General features: G+C 40.5%; 1 protein-coding gene across 5 annotated transcripts in view; it reads left to right on the forward strand.

Annotated features, from left to right (window-relative positions):
* The window catches only part of ARHGEF12 (Rho guanine nucleotide exchange factor 12), a 150740-nt gene that overhangs the window by 118085 nt on the left and 6036 nt on the right, over positions 1 to 26619 (forward strand). For all 5 annotated transcript variants that reach the window (XM_058687067.1, XM_058687065.1, XM_058687066.1 and 2 more), the window contains 17 exons: positions 4601 to 4733; positions 5773 to 5808; positions 6136 to 6290; positions 7278 to 7424; positions 8480 to 8565; positions 12318 to 12443; positions 14065 to 14179; positions 15506 to 15606; positions 18836 to 18913; positions 20026 to 20101; positions 20841 to 21008; positions 21843 to 21930; positions 22431 to 22517; positions 22651 to 22730; positions 23030 to 23263; positions 24860 to 25327; positions 26101 to 26417. In XM_058687067.1, coding sequence (XP_058543050.1) covers positions 4601 to 4733; positions 5773 to 5808; positions 6136 to 6290; positions 7278 to 7424; positions 8480 to 8565; positions 12318 to 12443; positions 14065 to 14179; positions 15506 to 15606; positions 18836 to 18913; positions 20026 to 20101; positions 20841 to 21008; positions 21843 to 21930; positions 22431 to 22517; positions 22651 to 22730; positions 23030 to 23263; positions 24860 to 25327; positions 26101 to 26417 — 2495 coding nt within the window. The remainder of the gene's footprint in view (positions 1 to 4600; positions 4734 to 5772; positions 5809 to 6135; positions 6291 to 7277; positions 7425 to 8479; positions 8566 to 12317; positions 12444 to 14064; positions 14180 to 15505; positions 15607 to 18835; positions 18914 to 20025; positions 20102 to 20840; positions 21009 to 21842; positions 21931 to 22430; positions 22518 to 22650; positions 22731 to 23029; positions 23264 to 24859; positions 25328 to 26100; positions 26418 to 26619) is intronic.

Here is a 26619-nt window from a genome sequence, read left to right on the forward strand (position 1 = left end):
TGGCATATTATTTTAATCAAGCCTGAATCCCGGTTTAACTTCATTTTAACGTTTTAATATCTTCTACAGCTGGTGGTAAATCTGTGCTAAGTGATCATTTTGAATTCTCACCAATTGAGGAATATCGATCGAGCGCTCTGTCAGGCATTAGCTCTGTATCCGATGCTAGCACACAGAAGTGACACTTAGATTCTTGCCCTGTGCTGCTTAGTCCCGTGGGGAGATAGTCACACTAATAAAAAATTCAGATTGTGCCCGATCCAGTAATGGAAGGGTAAAAGAAGTGTTGAGGGGATTTAGTAGCTAGAAGCAGACCTGGGGGGAGGCTGAAGAAGACTTTTTTAAAAACCTGAGATACTAGAGGTGTTTTGTTGTTGTTGTTGTTGTTGTTTTAATACTATAGGGAAGCCAGGAAGGAGGAGGAGGTGGAAGATGCAGGGGACAGACTGTATATAACGAATAGGGAAGAGCTTGGAGAAGGAGAGAGGAGATGAGAGGCAGAGCGTGTGTGAAGGGCAAGGGGACTTGAGTAGAAGAAGATGTAAAGTAATTGTAGGTCACTGGGAAAAGAGCTTATTACCATATTTCTTCATACTTGTTATAATGGGTTTCTTAAGCAAGTGAGCTGGGTGAATCAGTGGTGTTATTTGGAGAAGGGAATGCCTATCTATACTGGCGATTTTGGAAGCAATTCAATTTCTGGTATGACAGGGTCGAGGATAAAGCTATGGGAGTGGTCGCTGAAATGGCATAAAGGAAGTAACTAGAGACGAAGAAAGTAAGGGGCCAACAAGCCAGGGGTTTGAATACCTTCATAGCCCTGGGTTTTGAGGTCACCTCATGTGATAGCAGCAGAGAGAGGGAAGCTGTGAGCCAGCAGCCAGAGGTTCAGTATTGCTAGATGATTGTCGTGAGGAGGGAGAGCGTGTGATAGTATCTCGGAGTGAGAGTCTCAGGCGGCAAGAGGTTTTTACAGGAAGGCAAGATAATGGTCTGACGGTAGTATTGAGGAACAAGGGTATCTACCTCCGCTCTGCCCTGAAGTACACAGCGTACGATGGAAACATCTGTCTCCGTTTGAGAGCACTGTAGCAGAAGAGGTCATCGCCAGTGGGGTAGGCAGGTTTTTATTTAAGACAAAGAAGGAGGGGTGACATTTGTAGAAAACTCTGGAGGTTTTATCTTACGTGGAATTCTGAAGATGTTGGGTTGAGTACGTGCATTAATTCATGGCTCCTAGCTCTCACTGAAATAAAAACATGGCAGATGGGTAACCAGTAACAAATAAATAAAAACCATGAAGAGAAAGGAAGTGGAGGAAGAGAACATGTTATCAATAAGTAAGAGATTTCAACAGAATTTGGGGAGATTAAAAGTGGACAAGAGTGGTTTGATGAGTAAAACAACATAGAGGAAGCTGGAGTCCATAATCCGTACAAGGGGTCCCAGACGGGGAGCCAGTCTGCCCATTAGAACCCTGGAAAGATGTTGGGCTCAGCAGTTGGCATGTGTTACATGGAGCGCATGAGTAAGAAATAAAGCTGAAAATAATTAATTGAAGGCCTGTAATCAAAACAATGACGTCAACAGTTTCTGATCTTTGCATTGTAAAATGTGAGCCGTCTGTCATTTATGTACCAGAAGAACATGAGTGTGCTCTTTTAGAGGAGTGAGTGAGTTGTGTGGGGAGAGCTGGGTAGGTCCTCCTTGACATTAGTGCCCTGGAGGGCATTAATTAGGACGTTAGTTCTAACAGTTGGGGGCCTGAAGCCTGACAGGAGACATGCCAGGGTGTCATCCTGTCCAGAGAGCTCCCAACTGAAATGGATCTGCTTGTGTATAGCTGCAGAAGAAAGCCCCAGCAGCTACTCAAATACGAATAGTATTACTCGCTGTTGAAAAAATTTGCTTGCTAGAGTCAAGACCGAAGATAATACATTAATGCCAAACCTATTGATGGCGTAAAAAAAGAAAACGAAATACACAGAAAAACCGCCCCTAGCAGAAAACTGTAATTTAGGTAATAGACAAGAACGTTGAAAAAATACCTCTAAATTAGATAGTATACTTGGGGAAATTTTAAAAAGCATTACATCTGTAAAACAAGAATAACAGTACTATGAAAAAGGAACATTCAGAAACCAAAGAGAAATGATTTAATATAACTATTACGATACAATAACTACCGTATTAGTTATCAACTGCTTTGTATAAACCACCTCAAAACTTTATAGCTTAACACAAAAAAACACTTCTTGTGTCACATTTTTGGTGGGTGGGGAACTTGAGAGCAGCTTAGCTGGGCAATTCTGTCTCATGTGGTTGCGGTCAAGGTGTCTGTCAGTCATCTGAAAGCTTAGCCGGGGCCAGGAGACCTGCTTCTACGCTCAGGGAGGTGGCTGGTGGCAGGGGGACTTACTTAGCTCCTTGCTGGAGGCATTGACTCCTCACCACACGGGCTTCTCCACGGATCTGCTTGAGTGTTCCATGACACGGTAGCCAACTTTCTCCAAAGTGATCCAAAAGACAGAGCAAGAAAGGAGCCTCGCTATCTTTAATGACTTAGTCTCTGTGGGTGCACATTGTCACTTCAGCAAGTTAGAAGCAAGCCCCTAAATCTAGCTCACACTCAAGGGACAGAATAACTAGGCTCGACCCCTGAAGGAAGGAGTATCAAAACTTTGTGCACGTTTTGAACCACCAGAGCTACCAAGAATTAAAGAAAAAAAAGAAGTCCGTAAAAATAAAGTCAAGGAAATATTTCAGAATGTATATCAGAAATACCAAGAGACAGAAATTGGAGAGACAAGAATTATATATATAGAGAGAGACTCACTTGAGAGGTCCTATATCTGCCTGTCTGATGAAAGATCAACAGAGGAAATGGAGGAGAGACAGAGAAATGATGAGAGAGACCATCTTAAGGGTAAAGAAGAATAGTTGTCTTCACTGGGAACCACCTACAGTGAATAACAAGAACAGCAATAATAACAAGAGCCATACCTAAAATGTCTCTGGAAATTTCCATTTCCATGCATCAGAGATACAGAGTCCTGAAAGCTTTGAAGGGGAAAAAAAAAAACGGGGATTATGCTGCATCACATTTCTCATTATAACACGAGGCGCTAGAATACAAAGGAGCCATGCCTTTCAACTTGCTGAAAGAAAATCATTGAACTTAGAATTCGATATCCATCCAAATTACCCATCAGAAATGAAGGAAGATACAAAGACATTTTCAGATATGCCACGATTCAAAGTTTAGCTGAAATGCACCCTTTCCTTGAACATGATTTGAAGATACACACTCCGGCAAAATGAGAGAAAAGTTAAGAAGAAAATGTTACGGGATCCAGGAAATGGTGGAAACAACCCAGAAAAGTGGGGACAGGCAAGCAGTTCCTAGACGATAGTTATGTCACAGGCCAAGGGAGCAGCTGCTCCCGACTAGAGCACGAGAACTAGTAGATAAGAAAAAGGGAGATTCTAAGCAGTTGATAGTATGATGTAGCAAATGAAAAACTCTGAGAATTGATAAAACGATAGTGCTTTGACAGTTGTAAAATAAAGCCATCCAGAAATGCTAAGTGAAACAGTTGTTCAAGAAAGTTAAGTCATGATTTAAATGTGAAACAAAGTTAAGTGGCATAATCTTGAAGTAGCTGATGGAGGGCCTGACGTCGATGCAATGAGCATTCTATTTCTCATGATCCGTGAGTTGCATCTTTGGAACAGCAGAAAAGGAAACATAATCCTAACTAATATCCCTCTTAGCCTGGCAGGAATAATATGTATATGTAATGTGTTGTATTTTGCTTATGACACTGTGTACATTGACACAATAATGTAAGCACTCTGTTGGTTTTCAGGCTTTTAGAATCCACCTAATAGGCAAGGCACAGAATATTTAGTTGTGGCCATAGATCAGGGAAATTTAAAACTCCATCGACTGATTCAAGTAAAAAGGTAGTTGAAAGAAATGAAGGGTAGAAGGAGAGAAATACAATTAAAGGGAAGGATATAGATAAACCAAATACCTAATTTGATATAGAGGAGATTTAAGGTACTAACTTCTTGATGGAATAAAAATACAGATATAATTCTATCATTTAAACTTAGATAATAACCAGTAACTCAGCTAGTAATAATAATATAATTATTATCCATCAGGAAGAAATGGGAGGAAAGTGAAGGTGGGAAGTATAACTGAGCAAAATCCTCAGAGGAGGAAGAAATGTGTATTACCTAAAGGTAGTAAATCAAGAAAAAGAAGTATGAGGTTACTATTTCAAATTGGACCACCATAATAACTAAAATTTGTATGAAAAAGATTGGCACAGGGGTTAGAAAAAGCTAACGTCAGCAAATGTTTCTCTTCTGAGTTGTTTATGTGTCTTATGTTGGTTTTTAAAAAGTTGCTTAAAAATAATATTTCTGTTTATTTTTTAGTGCATTTTATCTTAGAGTTTTGGTTCTAGCTAACCTGTAATTGAATTACGAATGTGCTGTGGATGGATTGAAGCTCTCATTGGAGACTGATTTTTTTTGGAATCGTTGTCTTCATTAACACCGTCTAAGGGTCTGACTTTCGTCTTTTCAGGATCAAAGCAAGTTGGAGAAACACCTGCATCTGGAGACTGCATGGATGGCGCCCCTCGCACTCCCAATACCATCTTCGATTTCCCACCTCCTCCCTTAGACCAAGTGCAGGAGGAGGAGTGGGAGGTGGAAAGGTAATTCAGTGATATCTTATGGAGGACGGTTAGGCCAACTTCCCCTATTTCATTGTATGGTATTCCTGTACTTTGTAGCCTTTTCCCCACATATGCTTTTAGGAAAGGAACTGGAGCTTATAGCTGGTAAATCTTAGACAGGTACTGAAATGTTTTTAATTTATTTTATATTCAATCATTATAACTTCCAGAAAAATTGTTTATTAGCCACTGTAGTTTAACCCAGTTTTGAGTATCTCTGGCATGAATTTCTTTTTCTTTTGCTTTTTATTAAAGTATAGTTGGCACCCAATGTTACTTTAATTTCAGGTGTGCACCGTAGGGATTTGACAAGGTTATACGTTCTGTTGTGCTGGCCACACGTGTAACTGCCATCTGTCCCCCCACAACAGCTATTATAACACCATTGACTGTATTCCCTGTGCTATGCCTTTCGTTCCCCTGACTTACACACTCCATTAACTGGCAGCCTGGATCTGTCACCCCTTCACCCATTTTGTCCATCCCCTCACCACTTTTTTTCTGGCAGCCACCGGTTCTGTATTTATAGGTCTGTTCCTGCTTTCTTTGCTTCTTTGTTCATTTGTTTTTTAGATTTCACGCATAAATCGTATGGTATTTGTCTTTGTATTATTTCACATAGCATAATACCCTCTAGGTTCATCCATATTGTCACACATGACAAAAATCTCATACTTTTTATGGCTGAGTAATATTCCATAGTGTGTGTGTGCGTGTGTGTGTGTGTGTACATATATATATATGTATATGTGTATATATATATATCACATCCTTTTTCTCCACATTCTCACTGACACTTGCTATTTCTTGTCATTGTGATACTAGCCATTCTAGCAAGGTGATATCTCGTTGTTTGATTTGCATTTCCCTGGTGATCAGTGATGCTGAATATCTTCCCATGTGTCTGTTGGCCATCTGTATGTCTTCTTTGGAAAAATGTCTGTTCAGGGTCTTTGGCATAAATTTCTTGATTACCGTTTTGTTTTTACGTTGACCCTTTATTCTCCATTATTTTTAGGGTGCCTGAACATGGGACACCAAAGCCCTTTCGAAAGTGAGTAATCCTGAAGTAACTTTCAGTAGAGGCATATTTTAAGAAATAGAAAACTAACATTCTAATTTTAAAGGAAAAAACCTGTACATGGATCCGTTAGATAGTATAAAAGAAAGTTCTTAGTAAACACAAACTATTCACAAGATATTTATAGAGTTATATATAACACATGTAAATCATTTTGTATGAGAGGATGATGTTTCAGGCCCTGTGCTAGGCAGTACTTCAGAAATATGACTTATTTGCTGTAATATAAAAACTTGTGCTATTTCCCGTTGTCCACCTGATGTCCTCAGAATAGAATTCGTTATTTTTTTTTTCCATCAGATTCGACAGCATAGCTTTTGGAGAAAGTCAAAGTGAGGATGAACAGTTTGAAAATGACTTAGAGACAGATCCACCCAACTGGCAACAGCTCGTTAGTCGAGAAGTGTTACTGGGACTAAAGCCTTGTGAGATCAAAAGACAGGAAGTAATTAATGGTGAGTGTAATTAGATTTTGTTGTTGTTCACACATAGTGAGTTTTATTAGACTAAAACAAGCCCCTGAGTCTTGGAGTTTGCTTCAAAATTTCTGCTAGCCTTTTGTTGTACATAAAAGGGAACTTAAACTAGATAGCTGATCCTTGAACTTTCCAACTCAAAAAATGCAAACGCTTCTATGATTCTTAATGATAATTTAAAAGGCAAAGGTGTTTAGCTTTCAGGGTATTTAAGATTCATAGCATTATAGATCTTGAACTTGAATAGTCATTAAGACAATATGGGTCCTCTCACTTCACTTTCATGCCAACTTATTTTTATGCATAGATTATGAGGAAGCTCAGGCTCAGGGTGATTGGTTGAATTTATCAAGACCACACGGCTAGCTGATAAGTGATAGGGAGAAAACTGGGAACCAGTCCTTCCTTTATCCTCGAGCAGTATTCTTTATTTTACCCCAGCATATATGCGACAAATGGGGGTGACACGGAGGCTGTGCCCTCCACTGACTTTAGGATGCTATTTAAATAAATATCCTTCCTGTGTCTGATCACTTTGAGACGTAGTGAAATAACAAGTCTGGCCTCAGAAATGAGGGTTTGTAGGCAAATGAGATAACCAAAATACTATTACTTCTGAAGAGGTCTCAACTGAAAGACTGTATACTATTTGGGCTTTAGCTTTCTACTGTTGTTGGTGGGTACTACTGTGAAGAGACAGAAGGATTTGGGAGTACATTGTTACCTTTAATATACAGAATAGCTTTGAATGATATTTTTCATTTGTTGGCATTCAACTCTTAGAGCCGGTATGTAGGAGCGTCTCATAGATTCAAGAAAGTGACATCAGAAATACTACATCCTTTCAAAACTATGAACAATTATTATAGAGCTAATTTGCTGCTTAATTCCAGTTAAAGCTTGTGTTTGGTCTCATGGAATCATTCTAAATGAGGTATATTTCATATTTCCTTTTTTTCTGCTTAGAATTGTTCTACACCGAAAGAGCTCATGTTCGAACACTGAAGGTTCTTGATCAAGTGTTCTACCAGCGAGTATCCAGAGAAGGAATTCTGTCACCTTCAGAACTACGGAAAATTTTTTCAAACTTGGAAGATATTCTTCAACTTCACAGTAAGAAAAATCAACTCTGATCTTTGTGGTTAACATTTTTAATAGATGAAAGATTGTGAGTGCATAAAGGCACCATAACAGTAAAATCTTCTAAATGTATCCATGTTAGCATTCCTGAAATTGTATAATAATATGTGAGCACATAACTTAAATAAAGAAGTGATCTGATGTTTGAATACCTCCCTCCCCAAACACCCACTCACACCATCAGCCTTTTGTATATAAAGTATTAGCACCAGGAGTTAAGGTCTAAAGTTGATGTCTAAGATGAAAAATATGAATAATTAAAATTACCCTTGGAAGTTTCTTATCAGTTGCAGTGTATGTGTTTTTAAAAATATATATCCAATATAATGATGTATATATTTTTTGGATATATAATATACAGTATATAATTTCATGATGGAATAATTTTCAGGAATTAAATTATTGTTGCTTCAAAGGTTTGAGTAAATATATAAAAAAAAATTCTACCTTGCTGGCTTTCCTTGGTTATAGTCATCTCAGACTTTTGTAGACACAGTTTCTCTTTTTGTAAGTCACTGCTTCTCTGTGATCCTTAATTCTCAAGCTTTCTTGCATCAAGGATGCCATCAGCACCTGCCAACGCCTGCCTACCAAATTGATGCCTTTTACGTCTTTGTGGGTGATCTTAGGTTTCACCGGCATGAACTGACAAGTTCAGTGTGATTATATCCACTGCCTGTGAATGGGAACGTTTTGAGAGCAACAGTAGGCAGAATCACCTGTTCTATTTAAATTTCTTTATGGGCATGGTTATGAGGGAGTCTTGAAGTTAGGTGCATATTTGATGCACCTATACTGTATGTAATGTGCTAGTTTCCACGTTGTTTTATGCTTTGGCACCTGTTTTTCAGAGAGAGCTCACAGGTATCTGTACGTATAAGAATTGTGTTCAGATTTATATTTAAGGAGGCGAGAAGCGGCTATGCTACTGTGAAAAAAAATTTTTTTTTGAAAATTTAGGTTCTTGGTACAACCAGTAATGCAGGCTGTATACTTAATTATTTTTTGCTGTTTTTTCCCCCCCTTAGTTGGATTGAATGAGCAAATGAAGGCTGTTCGAAAGAGGAATGAGACCTCAGTTATTGATCAGATTGGGGAAGATTTACTGACCTGGGTAAGGAAATTTGCTATTTCATTTTAATGTTTTTACAGACACTTGAAGATCACATTCAGGGTTGAGTAACTAATCTGCAAATTTGCAAACTCATCCATGTTGCCAAGCTCCTGTAAAGATGAAAGGGGTCCAAGTATGTATTCTCTTGGGTAATATCAGTTTTTTGTTGTTGTTAATATCTTAGAAAAGGTGCTCATTCAAATTAAGTGCTCTTTTTTCATCAAAGATATTCTTTGTGTTTTAACAAATAGCAAAGTGACTCTTGATAAGAATAATTTAACTAATGTAAAATTTTAGCCGTCTTCTGTTGTCCAGGTCTCAGAATCGTGCTCTAAGACATTAAACAATTGTAGATCCAGAGCTACCATCACAGAAGTAAAGAAGTGACAGTTATTTACAGTGTAAGGAAAGAGTTCAGAGACTGTCATAGCTGTTTCATAGCTGTTCTGTTTTTCTGTCCGACTCTGTGAGTACGTACCCCACAGTATGTACTTCTGAGCCAAACCCTGTTTTAGTTGCTAGGGGTACAGTGGCAGTCGAAGCAGACATGGCCTCTGCCTGGGTGGAGCTTACAATCCCTGGGAAGACAGTCATTAGTTCTTCCGAGTGTGTTAAGAGTTACAAAAAAGGGAGAGGACAGGTTATTAGGGGAAGAAATAGCAGGGAGACCCAAACTCGGACATAGAGAAAATTTTCATAAGGGAAAGTGAATTTGATCCAAACTTTTAAAGAAAGTACTATAGTTAAGGCTGTGATAATAGTAAAGTATATGATCCTCTTCTCAAAATGTTAACCCAAGTTGAACAGAAACTGGTTAGATACGCCCACAGAAACTTATTTTACGTCATTATGCAGAGGGCTCGAGAAAATGCCGCAAGATTTTGCTAACTCTACAATGATAACTGTTTAAAAAATTAAATACTAGAAAGTTGACTAAAACAATGTCCATCACACTGCTTTTGTTGATGGTGAGATCATGGCTCAGAATCTACTAATCCAATAGTAGATCTTCTCTCGGCCACTTGACTCCTAGAAAAAATTGCGGAATCACAATCCGGTCTCATCTTGCATTTACTCAACTTTCCAAACCATCTTCTCACAAGGCCTGCTCTGGCATTATTGTTACTAAGGAGATTTAAGTCCTTGAAAAACCCAACTCACTTTACAACTACTTTGTGATGGTGTGGCTCGTTTTGTTCCTTGATCTCAGGGTGACAGTGAAGGTTGCAACCGCGTTCTCTTGGCTTGGCAGCACACTACTCAACTTGAAACAGAAAATCCATAGTATGACATGGTAAAGCATCAATTTTCATGTCAAATTTGGACTTAAAAGCTTAAGTCATGTGGACTTAAGATACCAATCTTGATTCCTATGCAGTTTCACTTGGATCTCATATAAGTAGTGTTTGCCACCAAGTGCCAAGTGAGATTTATCATTAATAAGGTACAGAGGTGCAGTCAGTCCTTTTGCCATAGTCCATTAGACTGCATAAACCTACTACATGGTACAAATAAGGTAGAGAAACCCCTTAACAGAGTGGGACAGAAGAAAATTAATTTTAGAACATGTAAGAAGAATCATATTCTTTTGTTTTTTAAGATTTTTTTTTAAGGGGTGCCTGGGTGGCGCAGTCAATTAAGCATCCGACTCTTGATCTCGGCCTAGGTCATGATCTCACAGTTTGTGGGTTTGAGCACCGCGTCAGGCTCTGCACTGGTGGTGCAGAGCCTGCTAGGGATTCTGTCTCTCCCTCTCTCTGCCCCTCCCCTACTTGTGCTCTCTCTCTCTGTCTCAAGATAAATAAATAAACTTAAGGAAAAAAATTTAAGATTTTATTTTTTTAAGTAATCTCTGCATCCAACATGAGACTCAAACTCAGGACCCTGAGATCAAGAGTCGCATGCTCCACCAACTGAGCCAGCCAGGTGCCCCAGAAGAATTGTATTCTTGACCATTGTGATGTACCTATAAAAAGCTAAGGAAAAACAGAATGGACTAACCAATTTGGTTAGTAACTATGAGGTACAAAGTGTTTGCTTAGGGCAAAGCATTGGCCAGAAATACTGCAAGCAAAAATCATAAATAGGCCTTTAGATTTGCTCTATTTTTTTTTTTTTTTTTTTTTTTTTTAAATTTTTTTTTCAACATTTTTTATTTATTTTTGGGACAGAGAGAGACAGAGCATGAACGGGGGAGGGGCAGAGAGAGAGGGAGACACAGAATCAGAAACAGGCTCCAGGCTCCGAGCCATCAGCCCAGAGCCTGACGCGGGGCTCGAACTCACGGACCGCGAGATCGTGACCTGGCTGAAGTCGGACGCCTAACCGACTGCGCCACCCAGGCGCCCCTAGATTTGCTCTATTTTTTAAAACAGGCTCGGAGAGTATTTTTCTGGTATTGGTCCCTTGAGATCACCTTATGTATACTAAGCTACTTGACAACTACTGTAAGAAGAAAAAAGCTACTTGAGGTTGGGATGTTACTTTCTTTTGTAAACCCAGCTGCGGTTAGTATATATATGGCACTTTGATTGACTAACATACCAAAAATTCTGCCAGTCTCATCTTTCAATGTGTTAAGTGTCATATTTATAATAAAATATCAATTGACACTGGAGCAAACTATTAAAGTTTTCACATTGTACTACGTATGCTAATTGAAGAAAGGATACCCTGAGTTTAACTACAAATGCACTACAAAAGGATTTTTCACAAAATACCTTCACATACAAACTTCTGGAAATAATGGCTTTATTTTTAAAAAAAATTTTTTTAATGTTTATCCATTTTTGAGAGAGAGAGAGAGAGAGAGAGACAGAGCACAAGTGGGGGAGGGGCAGAGAGAGAGAGGGAAACACAGACTCTGAAGCAGGCTCCAGGCTCTGAGCTGTCAACACAGAGCTCGACGTGGGGTTCTAACTCACGAGCCCTGAGATCATGACTTGAGCTGAAGTCAGACACTTCACCAACCAAGCCACCCAAGTGCCCCTGGAAATAATGGCTTTAAATGGGAGATTATATGAAAAGCTTCTTTGTAAACTGTAGAGCTACTATTATGAACATGAAGATGGTTAAAAAATAATTGAAAGACTACATGAGTGAGGCACTTCTTAGGTGTTTTATAAGAGCCTAAAATCAGTATATATACAAACTTAAATTTAGAAATTTAAAAATATCAGTAGAAGGTGTAGTTTTTGGCAGAAGAGGTTCATAGACTCATGGGACCCTCCCCAGAGAGGTTGAAGGCATGGACCTCTACCCTCCGTGTGGATGAAGCAGCAGCGTTTCAGTTTTATTGTGACCGGAAAACTGATGACTTGTTCTGGGTTTTCATAAAAAGCCAGAGCCCACAGCTTTTCTTCCTAGAGCAGTTAGCAATTTTTGTGATGGGGTCCGCTTATAAGGAAATCAAGTTTTAATCTGAGTCTTGAAGTGTTTTGTGTCTTACATTTCCCAAGTGTCAGTCTTTCTGTTTCATGTCGAAGTGGCGTAGACTGAACAAGTGATAAGCTGTGGTAGCCTGTGAGCAAGAAAACATTGGAACGTGGTCAGAAAAGGTCTGGCTGTATCAGGGTCGGACCTGTGTAACAGAAAAGCATTGATAGCGCACAGGCATATGTAGATTTCCGTTTCTTGTCTTTTGAGAGTAATTAGTGGGACGTGGAAAGAATCGTGGTTGTCTCTCATTTTGCCTGGCCTGAGATGGGCTCCATATGCTGTTCTCTGTTGTGTTCTTTGCATTCCCGGCACAGTTCAGCGGACCAGGGGAGGAGAAGTTGAAACACGCTGCTGCCACCTTTTGCAGTAACCAACCTTTTGCCCTGGAAATGATCAAGTCTCGTCAGAAAAAGGATTCCCGATTTCAGACTTTTGTGCAAGTGAGTTGAGTGAGTCATGTAAGGAAAAAAATAATGCAGCTTTTTTTATGGAATATGGAATAAACTGGGGGGAGTCTCAGACCAAGATTTTTAAAAGGATTATGTTAATATTTTTGCAAGTCCCACGTGATCTCTTAAATTATTGGAGAGTATAAAGATGTTGGAATGGTAAATAATAAAGAATAATTATCAGGGTTAAAATACTTGACAGAGAAGTCCACATTGCCACGGAGATATTGTCAGCAAGTGTCCCATGTACGCCGGTGACATAATACGGTCACAACATGAGAATGGGCTCATAACTAGCCAGGGAAGAGTGTAACCACAGTCATGCTTACAGAGGTGTTGATATTGGTATATATCAAGGGTCAGTAAACTGTGGCCCACGGGCCATATGCAGCCTCTTGCCTGTTTTGATAGAGTTTTATTGGAACACAGTGTGGTAGATTTCTACTGTGGTACAAATCACCACAAACGTAGCAACTTAATGCGAATGTATTATGTCACGGTTTTTGTGGTTTAGGAGTACAGGTGTCATTTAGCTGGGTCCTCTCTTCATGCTTTTTCACCAGACTGAAATGAGAGCATCAACTGGAGCGGCAGGTCTCCTCTGAGACTTGGGGTCCTCTTCTAAGCTCCAAGGTTGTTCACAGAATTCATTTCCTTGTAAATGTATAACAGAGACCCCTGTCTTCCTGTCGTCGTTGACTAGAAACTGCTCTTGTCTCCTAGCGAATGCCCATATCTCTGCCATGCAGCCCCATAGGCAGTTTACAAGACGGTTGTTTCCTTTCTTGCAGGCCAGAAGGATTGTGTCTCTCTGACAGCTTTCTTTTAAGGACTCCTCTGCTTAAGCCAGACTCGCCTAGGAGTCACTCTCCTTTTTGATCAATACAAAGTTAACTGGTAGTAACCTAATCATATGAGTGATATCCTATCACATTCACAAGTTCTTTCCACCCTCAAGGGGAGGTGATTATACAGGTGTGTGCACCAGAGAATGGGAATCTAGAAGGCCGTCTCAGAACTCTTTACTACACACGGCCATGTTCATTCATTCACGTGCTATCTATGACTGCTTTCGTGCTAAAACAGCAGAGTTGAGTGCTTGTGACAAAGACTGGATGGCATGCAAAACCTTAAGTATCTATCGTCTGGCACTTTACTCAAGAGTTTGCAGACGCCCTGTTAGAGATGAGCTGCTATATATCCGGGCTGATGATCCATCGTGCCCACTTTGGAATGGCAAATACCAAATCAGCCAACTAACTTTTGGTAGGAATGCCAGTCATAGGAAAATGTAACTAGATTTTCTGAATATGTAAAGATAAAACTTTTATCACAGACAAGCAGTTCTTAGAGTTGATTATGGATGTTCTCAGTTTTTGCTTAAACAGGAAAGAAAGAAGCCATTGGCTTAGTGATAAAGGCTCCCCTCCCCCATTACGTCAATAAAGGAGAAAGCCAGAAGTACAGTGAGACCGTGTTATACCTTGCCATGTTTTAAGTCTTGGTTTAATAACCAGAACTGTGATGTTGTAGACACATACATGATGAATATATGGTACATGTTAGGTGACTAATAAGAATCACAAATTCACCTATTTTACTTTAATTTTAGGATGCCGAGAGCAATCCGCTGTGTCGTCGTCTGCAGCTGAAGGATATCATTCCTACCCAAATGCAGAGGCTTACTAAGTACCCTCTTCTGTTAGATAATATTGCCAAATACACAGGTACAGCATTCTCACCGAAATTAAAAAGCTTAGGAACACAACACAACAAAACAAAACAAAAAACCCATGTCCTGCTGAATAATCTCTCACAGAGTCCTGGTGTCCGAGGGTTTGATTTCCAAAGAATATGGCAACATTTCCTAACAAGATTCAGTCCAGTCTTCTTTAGGCTGTTTGATTTAATGTGCTCCATTAGTAGCTCTTAATACAGCATTTGGCAAACTATGGATCGTGGGCCAAATCTGGTTCATCCCATATTTTGTAAAGAAGTTTTATTGGAACATACTAGCGCTCATTTGTTGACAAATTGTCTCCGACTACTTTTGCACCAAACAGAATTGAGTGGTTGTGACAAAGGCCGCTTAGCCCCTCAAAGTGTAAAATATTTGTCATCCAGTGCTTTACAGACAAAACGTACATCTGGCGCTTTACAGAGAGCACCAGCCCTTCCTCTAGCATACATCATATTTGCTTTGAAGAAGGCGTATCCTGGGCAAAGAAATTCTGTGTATCTAACATGTACCTCCATGAAGCCCCAGCAGTGCGCTGTAACCCCAGCTCTCCTGTTTAAAAACAGGAGGTCAGTCTGAGTTTCTGAGTTGAGCTTTTAGTCTCTTACACGTAGTTCTCATTAATAATCTTATGCAAACTACTTCCTGTACCCGAAAACTTGGAAATACTCATGCACGTTCATTTGGGAACACACCTGTTCCAGATAGGTGGGCGGTTGTTCTGAGGGTTGTTGTCTTAAATGTTCTGGTTTTCTCATTCTTTACATTGTAGGCCTCAATGTAATCTCAACACATTTTGGTGAATTTTATCTTCTTTTAATGATAAAATGTTGTAATCTGTTTTCTTTCCTTAAATATATTCTCAAATTCAAAGAAACGTCTTCTGCAGTTATTTTGAATTCAGTGTTACCATTAAACAGTTATTGCTGAACAGGTTCCCTGGACATAATCACATAGGCTGTGCCCTCAGGGGAGATTCCAGGGGGAGAAGGGGTCCCATTTGTATAGCTTACATCATGAATGAGACCCACCCCCTGGAGTATGTAACACGGTGGGGCTGACACTAACGCACAGCTCCTTGAATTTGGGCTTATTTGTCCTAAGACATCTCACCTGCCCAAAGGCTATCTGAATTGAGATTCTGCTGTAGATTTTGGCCTGATATAAAAATATTCAAACTCTTCATACATACATATATATATATATATATATATATATACACATATGTGTGTGTGTGTGTGTGTGTGTGTGTAAAATGTATGCTCTTTTCTGACTTCCTTTGTCTTACATTTTGGATTTTTTTTCCTATACTTAGAATGGCCAATGGAAAGGGAGAAGGTGAAGAAAGCTGCAGATCACTGTCGTCAGATCTTAAACTATGTAAATCAGGCTGTCAAGGAGGCAGAAAATAAGCAGGTAAGAAGGGAAAAACAAGATATAGGATGACATAGGGAGAGTATTAAATTAGTGTTACCTGGGATCTGTGAAATAATAATTGAAATTATCATGACATAATTGACAGATGGAGCATTTGTTGGCTCTTCATGTAGTAGGTGGGTCCGGTTCAGTCTGTGGTAGAGCATCAGTTTTGTATTTGGCTTTCTTGAGCATCTGTAGTTGTTCGGTCTTTCATTTATGTGTTCATTCAACAAATATTTCTAGAGCACCTGTGTCCTGAGTGTATGCTGAGTATAGGGTATAGAGTGCTTAAGTAAATAAGTCAAGTAAGTGCCCACATCGAGCGTAGTTTCTGGCAGGAGAAGAAGGTACCGAGCAGATTGTGGTGCAAGTATTTTATGTAATAGCTGCTATGAAGGAGAATTTGGAGTGCTAGGAGTGTATAGCTTAGTGCTGGGGTATAGGGAGAGCCTGGTTTGAGGGTGTTGGGTGGTAGCCATCAGAGAAGGCTTCTTTGAGGAGGTGACATTTAAGCCAAGCCCTGAAATATGAGTGGAAATCAACCAAAAGAATATGGAAGGGGGCATCCTTACAAGTAGAGGGAGCAGCATGTGCAAAAGTCCTGGGGTAAAAAGGAAGCATGGTCTGTCTGAGGAACTGAAAGATTAGGTTAGTGTGGATCATGCCTAGAAAGTGAAGCCGGAGTGCTAACAGAAGGACGCACAGTAGGCCAGGACCAAGTCACACGGGGCCCTGTAGACCATGTTTAGATTCTGATTTTGAGAGTAGTAGGAATTCATTACAGACATTTCTAAGAAGAGTGACGTGTTCAGATTTTACACTTTGTAAGTATCACTCGTACTGGTCCGTGGCGGAGGGGTGGAAGGGCGCAGGGAGGAGATGAAGGAGCTCAGTCTGTTGCAGCAGTTCACGACAGGTCGTGGCGGCTCGAGAGGTACAAGAGTTGGAGAAGTGGAAGGTAAAACTAACAGGATTTGGTGACGGATTTAGAGAAGGATTTGAAGGGAGGTGTGATGGTGGGAATAAATCCCAGGTCTCTGGTTTGCACATTCGGGTGGACAGGACGAGTGAAGAAGGCCCCAGAGTTGTAGGGAAGATGAGGAGTTCAGTTTGGACTATCAGGTGAAGATGTATGGTGTGCCGTTGGCTCTCTGGACCCACCTCTAAGAGGACTGCGCTGAAGGTAAAAATGGAAGATTGTGAGTATATATAGAGGTTAATTGAATCCGTGGACCTGGATGTAACTTCTTAGGAACTGAATTATGATGACGGCTCTGTTGGTGAGGCTGTAGGAGAACGGGAACTTTCAAATGTGTTGTTTGGAGTGTAAAATGATAAAACTCCGGAGGGCAGTTTGGCAATATGTACCTAAATTAACAATGCATACGTTCATACATCTACCCTTTGACCCAGCAATTTTGTTCCTAGTGATTTACCCAGGGAAAATGAAGATATGTGCCCACAGATTTGTACAGGAGTGTTTTAGCATAAAGCCAAATGTGGTGTAGTCATAAACTGGAGTGATAAATACCCGCATAAAAAGAAAGGAAACTGCTGATACAACGTGGATGAACCTCACCAGCATGATGCCAAGTGAAAGAGAGCAGATAAGAGCACATATATATAGTTTGATTTATGTGAACTTCTAGAACAGGCTCAACTAATCTGTGGTAGGAAAAAAAGGTCAAAAGAGTGGTTGTTATTGGCGATGCGGGGCCAGATACTAACCAGGAAGAAGGACGAGGGAACATTCTGAACATCACATGAGGTGATGGCAGTGTTTCCTATAGGAGTTTGATTGCACAGGGGCATACATGTGTAAAAACTTGTGGAAAGGTACGCTTAAAGTGTGTGCATCTCACAGGTACATTTTACTTCAAAAAAGTAACCGCAGGGGTGCCTGGGTGGCTCATTCAGTTGAGCGTCCAACTCTTGATGTTGGCTCAGGTCAGGATCTCATGGTGGCATCGAGCCCTGCATCGGGCTCTGTGCTGACAGCGTGGAGCTTGCTTGGGGTTCTCTCTCTCCCCCTCTCCTTCCTTGCTTATGCTCTCTCTCTTCTCTCAAAATAAATAAATGAACTTAAAAAAATGTTTAAAAAGTAACTATAAATAAATATTGACTCTTGTTAATGATATGCACACTAAAATGTTTGAAGGTAAAGTGTGCTTACATCTGTAAGTTATTTTGGAATGCACTCAAAATGTGTTGTGCCTTGATGGATAGCTAGAGGGATGAACAGACATATAATAAAACAAATACAGCAAATATTAACTGTGGACGTAAGTAATGAGTGTATAGGTGCTCACAATACACATTCAGACTTTTCTGTTCACTTGGACATTTTGTAATCTTGGGGGAAAATGCACATACGCTTTGACCTAACAGTTGTTCCTTTAGAAATTTATCTTACAGATATATCTATACATGTCCATAAAAATACATGTTTTAAGGCCTTTATATCACAATATTGTTTGTTATAGGAGATGATTGGAAGTAACTTACATGTCCTTCAGTCAGTGTAGTTGGGTAAACTATAGTACGTTCATAGAGCTTAATACCATACGGCCATTTGAAAAGTGAGTTCTCTCTATATGTGCTTATGTGGAAGTCTCCAAGATACAGTGATGAGTAATACACACACACACACACACACACGTACACGTACACGTACACATGTGTATGTGAATATGTTACCATTTGAGTAATTAATATATTAATATGCTACCATATCTTTTTAAAAAGGATATATACACACACACAGCATGCACAGAGAGAAGCATACTTACATACGCATATATTCCGTTTGCTTAGAATTTTTCTCATAGGCTACCCAAGACTGGGTATCAAGATTGAGGAGGCAAGAGGACAGGATTGGAGTGAGACTTCGTTTTCATTGTGTGTCTTATATTACTTTTCGGATTTTGTACCACGTACACGAGTTACATATTCAGAAAATAACCACAAGCTAGTTAGAGGTCAGTGAGTTTGGAAAGCAGATTGAACAAGAACAACCAAAGAGGCAAGAGGAAAACTAGGAGGGTGTGATGTCTCCAGAGCCAGTGGAAGGAGGGGGTTGTTTTAAGAACAAGTGAGCTGTCGGTTATGTCCGGTGTTGCAGAGAGCTCTGTAAAATACAGGTAAGAAGATGTCCGTTTGGTTTAGGAACAGGGAGGTCATTGAAACCCAAAGCAGTAACCTTGGCTCCATCTTGTCGTACTTGCAGCGCTTAGAAGACTATCAGCGTCGCCTCGATACCTCCAATCTGAAGTTGTCAGAGTACCCAAATGTGGAAGAGCTCAGGGTGAGAGATTGTCTAATCATAATTTAAAAAACGAAATACAGTTTACTAAAGCCCTTGCAGGTAATTAACATCTCTGTGGGAACATCCATCACCTGAAGGAGTTCTTGTATCACAGATTGTCTGTATTTATGATTCTGTTCTTCGTTTGCAACAGCTGGTCTGCGTGAAGCTTAGTCTTTCATTAGAGGAATCTTTTGTGTAAAACGAACTCTTTGTAAGAGAAATTTGCAGGAGACTAAGGGAACATTAGTAATTTAGTTTTATTTTGTTCTTACAGTCTGAATGGGAGTAAGGCTGTTTACTCTGGGAACTTTCTAGATTATTGAGTAAAACAAGATAATAATTTTTTCATGAACCTCTTCAGAAGCATAAATGTTGAAACCATTACAGGAATGGTAGTAAAATATTTAGTAATTGCCATTTCTGTTACATGGGGCTTTTGTGTTAAGTAACTGCTTAGGATTTTTAATCTTTCTTGGTCTGTTTTACTTGGTGGTGGTTTTTGGCAGATGTATTTGGTGGCTGGTTAATCAGACTTTTATGTCCTATATAACAGCTTATCAAAAAGCAGGCTGAATATGCTTAGCCCCATCTCTTCCAGACAGTGGGATTTTTCTAGGGCTACCTAGACTAAAAGATGATCCTCTTACTAAATTATTAATATTTAGAGCAAGGCTGATCACCGCCTCGACTTTTTTATGAGTACTCTTCTTCCTTAACTTGGTTTGGAACTAGAGTCTGGCACTCACAGGCCTCCTGCAGATAAGCTAGGCACCCCCCTTATCTAGTTATTCATAGAAAAATGAGGGGATGGGCTGCGAATCCAGTGCTGATCATTTTCATAAGCTGCTGTCATGTGTTTGGTGTGAGATTTATAAGACAGCACTCCTGAATATTTTCCTGCAAGATGCTTCTTCCCTTTTTTAGGAGATTGTATGCAGCTTACTTTAACTTGATCTTTATTCCATGGTCAATAGTTGATAGATCTCGATAATGATACTGAAGGTAAATGGCATCTTTTATGTGAAGAATTTTTGAAAAGCGACTGTATGGAATATGATCTCCCTAAATGTTTGGGAATAATTTGTGTATAATCGTCTTTGTTTTGGCAGAATTTGGATTTAACAAAAAGGAAGATGATTCACGAAGGGCCACTGGTCTGGAAGGTGAATCGGGATAAAACTATTGGTAGGTGTAATGTCTGTCAGTATGGGGGAGAGTGGAAGAAAGAAGAAAATAGTAAAGTTTCCTTATGCCCGAGAGAAGAGATGACCGTTCACAGTTTTCAGCTGCAGCAGTGAGCAGTGCTGCTCTCGTATTTTTGCAGATCTGCTTATGCTGTGTTGTTATATGTGAAGTGCATTACATATTCATTTGGGGTGAAGCAGAGGTTTGTCATGATTCTGCCCTGTCTCCATCATTCTTGTATTCTAATGAGCTTTCCAATAAGCTTTCTTTAAACTGCTCCATTTCAAACTATCTGTGGTGAGAAACCGTGGTGGTTTTTTTTTCCTCATCAGTCACAGATTGGCATGTGTGTCAATACAATATAAAAATTAATATTATTATTATTTTAAAGTTTATTTATCTTGAGAGAGACAGAGTACAAGCAGGGGAGGAGCAGAGGAAGAGAGAGAATCTGAGGTGGGCTCTGGGCCATTAGCACAGAGCCCAATGTGGGGCTCGAACTCATGAAACCGTGAGACTGTGACCTGAGCCAAAATCAAGAATCGGACGCTTAACCGACTGAGCCACTCAGGTGCCCCTAAAAATAAAACTAAAAAAGGCAATAGCAAGTTAATTTTTAACATGTATTAGACTGTATTAGATTTAACAGAAATAAATTTTCTGTGTCAAATTGTTAAAAAGTTTATAAACCACATCTCAGTATCTGCACTCATCGCCTCCTCTATGTTTTTGTTTCCAGATCTGTACACGTTGCTGCTGGAAGACATTCTTGTATTGTTACAAAAACAGGATGACAGACTGGTGTTACGATGTCATAGTAAGATTCTGGCATCCACAGCTGATAGCAAACACACGTTTAGCCCTGTCATTAAGTTGAATACAGTGTTGGTTCGACAAGTGGCAACAGGCAAGTATGTCTGCAGAGTGACAGGAAGCTTCAGGTTCATGATACAGTTACAGGAGATGTTCGGTATTGTTTAAGTAGCCCAACTGGTGTAGAGTTTTGGTTTTTTCATGTTCTTAGACAAATGAAATTTATTTACTGGGGACAAAGTAAGAGTTTGTGCCCCCAAATTATTTGGGATGCCTAGATTCTCTGAGCAATTTTCTGCACACTACTCTGATCTTTATTCTGTGTTCAAATCATTGATAGACACCAGTGAAGATGGAGAATTGAGAGGTAATCCCAACGAAAAGGCTTTCAGGAGAGTGGTGTATTTTTTGATTTGTGAAAAAAGCGCAAACAAAAATGAAGAGATGGGTTTAGTTTGGGGTACTTGAAATCCGTTTAAGTCAGCAAGTCATATGTTAACTGTACCAACAATGAGATCCCTTCTAAAACTTGTTCGTTCCGCCATGACAAGAAAAATTGGTGACCTCTTTTCTCCAACATCTAGCTGTTTAGCAAAAGGGCAATTCAAAATAAATGCAAAAAAGTCAGTTCAGTAATTTAGATATATTGACACCTCTTGTTTCTAATAAGTGACTGTGGAATCAGTGCTGGTTTTTATAGTCTTTGTTTTATTGACATATAATATATACAGCATCATCTACGGTAAGTCGCACAAAATCGTAACGTGTAGCTTAACAATTTTTTAGAGAGCGAACATGCTTAAAAGTGAACACATTAACCTTTACCTAGATTAAGATGCAGAATAAATCAGGACACTAGAAGCACCCTTCATGGCCCCTATAGGTCACATTCATGTCCTCAGAGTGATTTTTGTCTTGTTTCTTCCAGATAACAAAGCTTTGTTTGTCATCTCCATGTCGGACAATGGGGCCCAAATTTATGAACTGGTGGCACAGACAGTTTCTGAAAAGACTGTGTATGTATTAGATATAGCTACCTTACCCTAATGGTTTTTATTGTCCTGAATATAATATTCTATAAACTTAACTTCATTTTTGTAATCGTAGTTTGACAACCGAAAACTAAATGGAAAGAAGCTCTTCCTCTGTATTCTTTTAGAGATGTTTTTCTAAGAACCTGTTCTTTTTTAGATTGACGTCTCTTATTTGGATTCTATTCTTTTGAAAGTATCTTTTCTGAAGAAAATTTCTCACAAGTGTCATGTGAAGTTTTTAATGGGCAGTGTGTGCATAACGCTGTTTGTTAAGTTTTTCTTTAAGGTATAGCATTTTTTATAGTCTGCTTACGTTGCCAAAATAAAAATAACTCTCTGGCAGAAGTAGGGTTTTTTGTTGGGTTGGCTTGGCTTGATTTCTGGTTTGTTTGTTTTTGTTGTTACTTCTTTCTGCGTGTATTTAAAGGGCGTTTGTTTTTCCTTTCACTTTTGGGTTTTGGAACCTTCTCAAACTTCTGCAGCTGGCAGGACCTTATCTGCCGGATGGCCGCATCAGTGAAGGAACAGTCGGCGAAGCCAATCCCACTGCCCCAGTCACCACCTTGCGAGTGAGTGTGCATTTGCATTACAGTAGGACTGACTTCGCGTTTTGTCAGGGAGGGAACAGCTAATTCTTACATCGTGTCACAATGATGTTTTGGCAACTCGTGAAGCTGAAAGATGGTTTTCTTTCTTCCATAGAGGAGACAACGATGAAGAAGAACCTCCAAAATTAAAAGTGGAGCATCATAGCATTTCAGTCCCTGGTCTGCAGAGTCCAGGTAAACTGATCTGTTAGGTTTGCCTGGAAGAGTGGAGTCTAAATATTACTAAGACGCAAAGAGCCTTTACGTCTTTTGGATTTTGCAGATTCTCGCATAAGTTGTTTCTTCTAACAAACTTCGCTTATGAGCCTTTCGTGTGCCATTTTCACACCGCTCCAAGTGCCGTGTCTTTCACTTAACAGCAGATGATCTCTGTACTCTTGTGGTTATTTTTTCAAGTATTTCCTGAATGCTTCACATTGAAAGTTAAAAGTTTTGCTTAAGATCTATTCTACTTTTTCTGTTCCATTGAACAGACAGAGATTTGGGATTAGAGTCTCCCTTAATATCGTCAAAACCTCAGTCTCATTCACTGGGTGCCTCTGGGAAGTCCGAGGTAGATGATCTGTTTGTGGCTGAGAGACAGTTTGCTAAGGAGCGGCATGCAGATGGGACTCTGCAGGAAGCTGGAGCAAGTTACCAAATCCCAATCCCAGACCCGCACTTGCCTGCCTCAGAAGAACGGTGGGCCTTGGACGCACTAAGGAATTGTAAGTGCTGTTCATAAGTTAACACAGATGTTTGTGAAGTGCCAGAGTTGTGTCGTGTACCACGCAGCCATTTAGGGAGAACCCAAGGAAGTTTAAACTCTGACTCTTCCCTTAAAGAATTGTACTATCTCGTTGGGAAGATGATAGAACACTTCCTCCCACCTTTTAAAGTAACCGGTACAGGTTGTTACAGTTGATCTGGTGGTGGTGACCAGAGAGAGATGCATCAGGAAACAAGGGGGATGTGATTGTCACCTCGAAGAATGGGCAGGATTCAGAGAGGCATGTAGAAAACATGCAGATCAGAATAGTGATAGGGCCAGAAGCGCAGAGGCAGAAAACTCTTGAGTGCGTTCAGAGAGCCGCAGGTAGACCCTGTGAGCTCAAGGAGGCAGGGGAGATAAGGTGGGAAAGGTGGAAGGTGGGACGCTGAGGCCAGCTGTTGTGAACCTTGAATACCAGATTGAGTCCTCCGAATTTGAAGGGTGGCACAGCGCAGGGGGGCGCAGTGTGATCTGATCGACACAGGGCTCGATCCCACAACCTTGTGATCATGACCTGAAGTCAAAATCAAGAGTCAGATGCTCAACCCACTGAGCCACCCAGGCACCCTATCGTTTCCTTTTTTTATTTACCAGAGATTACGGGCTCAATTTGAAAACTGGCAAGCTATGTAAGAGGAAGTGACGAGCAGGAAGTTGGGAGTTTTAAGCCTGGAGCTTTGGGGAGAGGATAGAGAAAGAGATGGGTTTGAGTGTCAGAGCCATAGGAATTCATCATATCTCTCGGGAAATGAAGGTAGAGCAGGACAGAGGGCCAAAGACTCAGACCTATATGGAGACAGTTTCCCTAAAGAAACAAGATCGAAATTAAGCCAGAGTGAAAAGTACGGAATTGGTCAAGTTCTTTAAAATCTAATTCATTCTAGAGTCTCCTGATTCTGACAGAATGATTTCTGATGGTTTGACTAACACTGTCCCACTAGTAAGGTCATTTTTTAAAAACTAATAAATATGTTCTTATCCTTTGAAACTATACATGCTACCAAATCATTGAAATTAAATTTTATTATAAGGCAACTTTATTTTCTTCACCATGTAAGGAGATTCTTTGGATTATTATAAAATGATAAAATAAATGTTCTGTGTGTCGTAATAAAATTAGAAAAAATAACACCTGTGTATACAGTGTCGGCTTCTGGAAAAAGCAAAACTTTCAGGGCTTCTTTTCTAGCATAACACAGCTTTTTAACATCTTTTTAAAAAGTACTTTCGGGGTATTATTCAGGTTACATGGAATCAAAAATAGACAAAGGCATGGTACTAGTTAGCTGTTCTGAACAGGAGTATCTCCTCATTCAGAAGGCTTACTTACATCTTTTCAAGTCTTGTTTGATATTAAATCTTTTCTAGATGGTGCTTTATCTCATTTTTCAATACAAAACAAAAAAAAATGATGGTATGAAATTAATATTTTGACTCTACTAAAAAGATACTTACTTTTTGAAATAATTGGTAGTTGCGCAGATGAATTTAATTCTGGCAGTCTGAGGCTATTGTTGTGAATGTGTTTTCTCCTCCCTCCTAAATCTTTCAGTGGGCTTGTTGAAGCAGTTGCTTGTACAACAGCTGGGTTTGGCTGAGAAGAGCACTCAGGAAGACTGGTCACGTTTCCCGAGATACAGGACAGCGTCTTCCGGGGTGCAGACAGACAGTGTAACCCAGAACTCTGAAAATAGTAAGGCCTGTCCTCCTGGTGAAGGACAGGTGTCCTGTAGAACTGAAAGTGGTGACATTTCCACTTGTTACAGTCCACGGACTTCAACTGAATCTTCTGCTCCACGAGATTCAGTGGTACTGGCATTCCAAGATAGCCAGGCAAGTAACATTTTAGTAATGGACCACATGATTATGACCCCAGAGATGCCTCCTGCAGAGCCAGAAGGGAGTCTTGATGAGAGTGGAGAGCACTTTTTTGATGCCCGGGAAGCACATAGTGATGATAATCCATCAGAAGGTGATGGAGTGGTTAAGAAGGAAGAGGATGTTAATTTGCGCATCTCAGGCAAGTTTCTTTCACATTCAAACTTTGATTTTGATGGTCATTAACTGTGCTGTGTGCTGTGCTGAGATGGATGTTGTTTGGGTATCTGCACATTCTCGTGTGTGTGCGTGTGTGTGTGTGTGTGTGTGTGTGTGTGTAGCATTTATCTTTCGTGCAGTAAATGATGACTGAATCTGCTCTATGCCAGACCCCATCGTAGGTGCTGGGAGATACGGCATTGATAACACAGAAAAATCCACTGTTCTTGGGAAGCTTAAGTACTAGGAGAGGAAAGAATAATGGTAACTGAGTAAACAGATGTCAGACAGTAAGAAGAATTAGGAGGAAAAATAAGTCCGAGGCGGCAGAGATTGATAGGGCGGTCGGCAACCAGGGTCGGGGTGCAGAGGACTGCAGGAGAGAGCGGGGGCACGCAGGCCGCTGGGCAAGAGCGAGCGTCTGGCGGTGGCTAGGTGCAGGCTGAGGGAGAAGGTGGTGCGCCATGAGGTACGGGGACTGTTTGGCTAGGGCACTTGTGGCAGGATCTTATGGGGACTTTGCAGTTTGCAGCTTTTGACTTTTTGGAGATTTGCCATGAAAGTGTGCCAAGTTTAGCTTCAAGCCAAAGTGCGAAGACCCTGATGTACTTAAAACTGAACTTGAGGGTCGGAGAGTTAATGGCTCTTCTCCCTCTTGAGTGGCTTTGAAAGTTGCCAGCATAGCCCCTCGTCCCTGTTTTTTGATGCGGGGATGGCGGCACCAGGCTCACCGAGCTCCTCCGTCTCTGTCACCAGGAAACTATTTGATCCTTGACGGCTACGATGCGGTGCAGGAGAGCTCCACGGATGAGGAGGTTGCTTCCTCGCTCCCCCCACCGCCCACCACAGGCGCCCCCCCCACGGACTCTGCCGGCCAGCAGCAGCGTTCTCCCCAGAACGCCCGTTCCGATGGGGCGCTCTCACCGTTCACCCCGGAATTCCTGGTCCAGCAGCGCTGGGGAGCTACGGAGGATTCCTGTTTTGAGATCCAGAGTCCCCCCTGTTGTGCAGACTCACAAAGCCAGATCATGGAGTACATTCGTAAGATCGAGGCTGACCTTGAACACTTAAAGGTACCTCACATGTCCGTGTCCTCGTGGCTGGGGTAAAGAAACATACCTAACAGAGAGGGCGTGCCGAACAACTGACATGCTGATGCCAGTAAGCTGGTTCAGGTTCTAGAGTTGCTGTTTTCTTTGACCAGTATCCGTGAACAGACCTGGATAAAAAGCCGAAACCAGCACCGTTTATCTGGTTGCAGATCACAGAAACAGG

The sequence above is a fragment of the Neofelis nebulosa genome, chromosome 10 (genome assembly GCF_028018385.1).
Source record: "Neofelis nebulosa isolate mNeoNeb1 chromosome 10, mNeoNeb1.pri, whole genome shotgun sequence".
Taxonomy (NCBI): domain Eukaryota; kingdom Metazoa; phylum Chordata; class Mammalia; order Carnivora; family Felidae; genus Neofelis; species Neofelis nebulosa.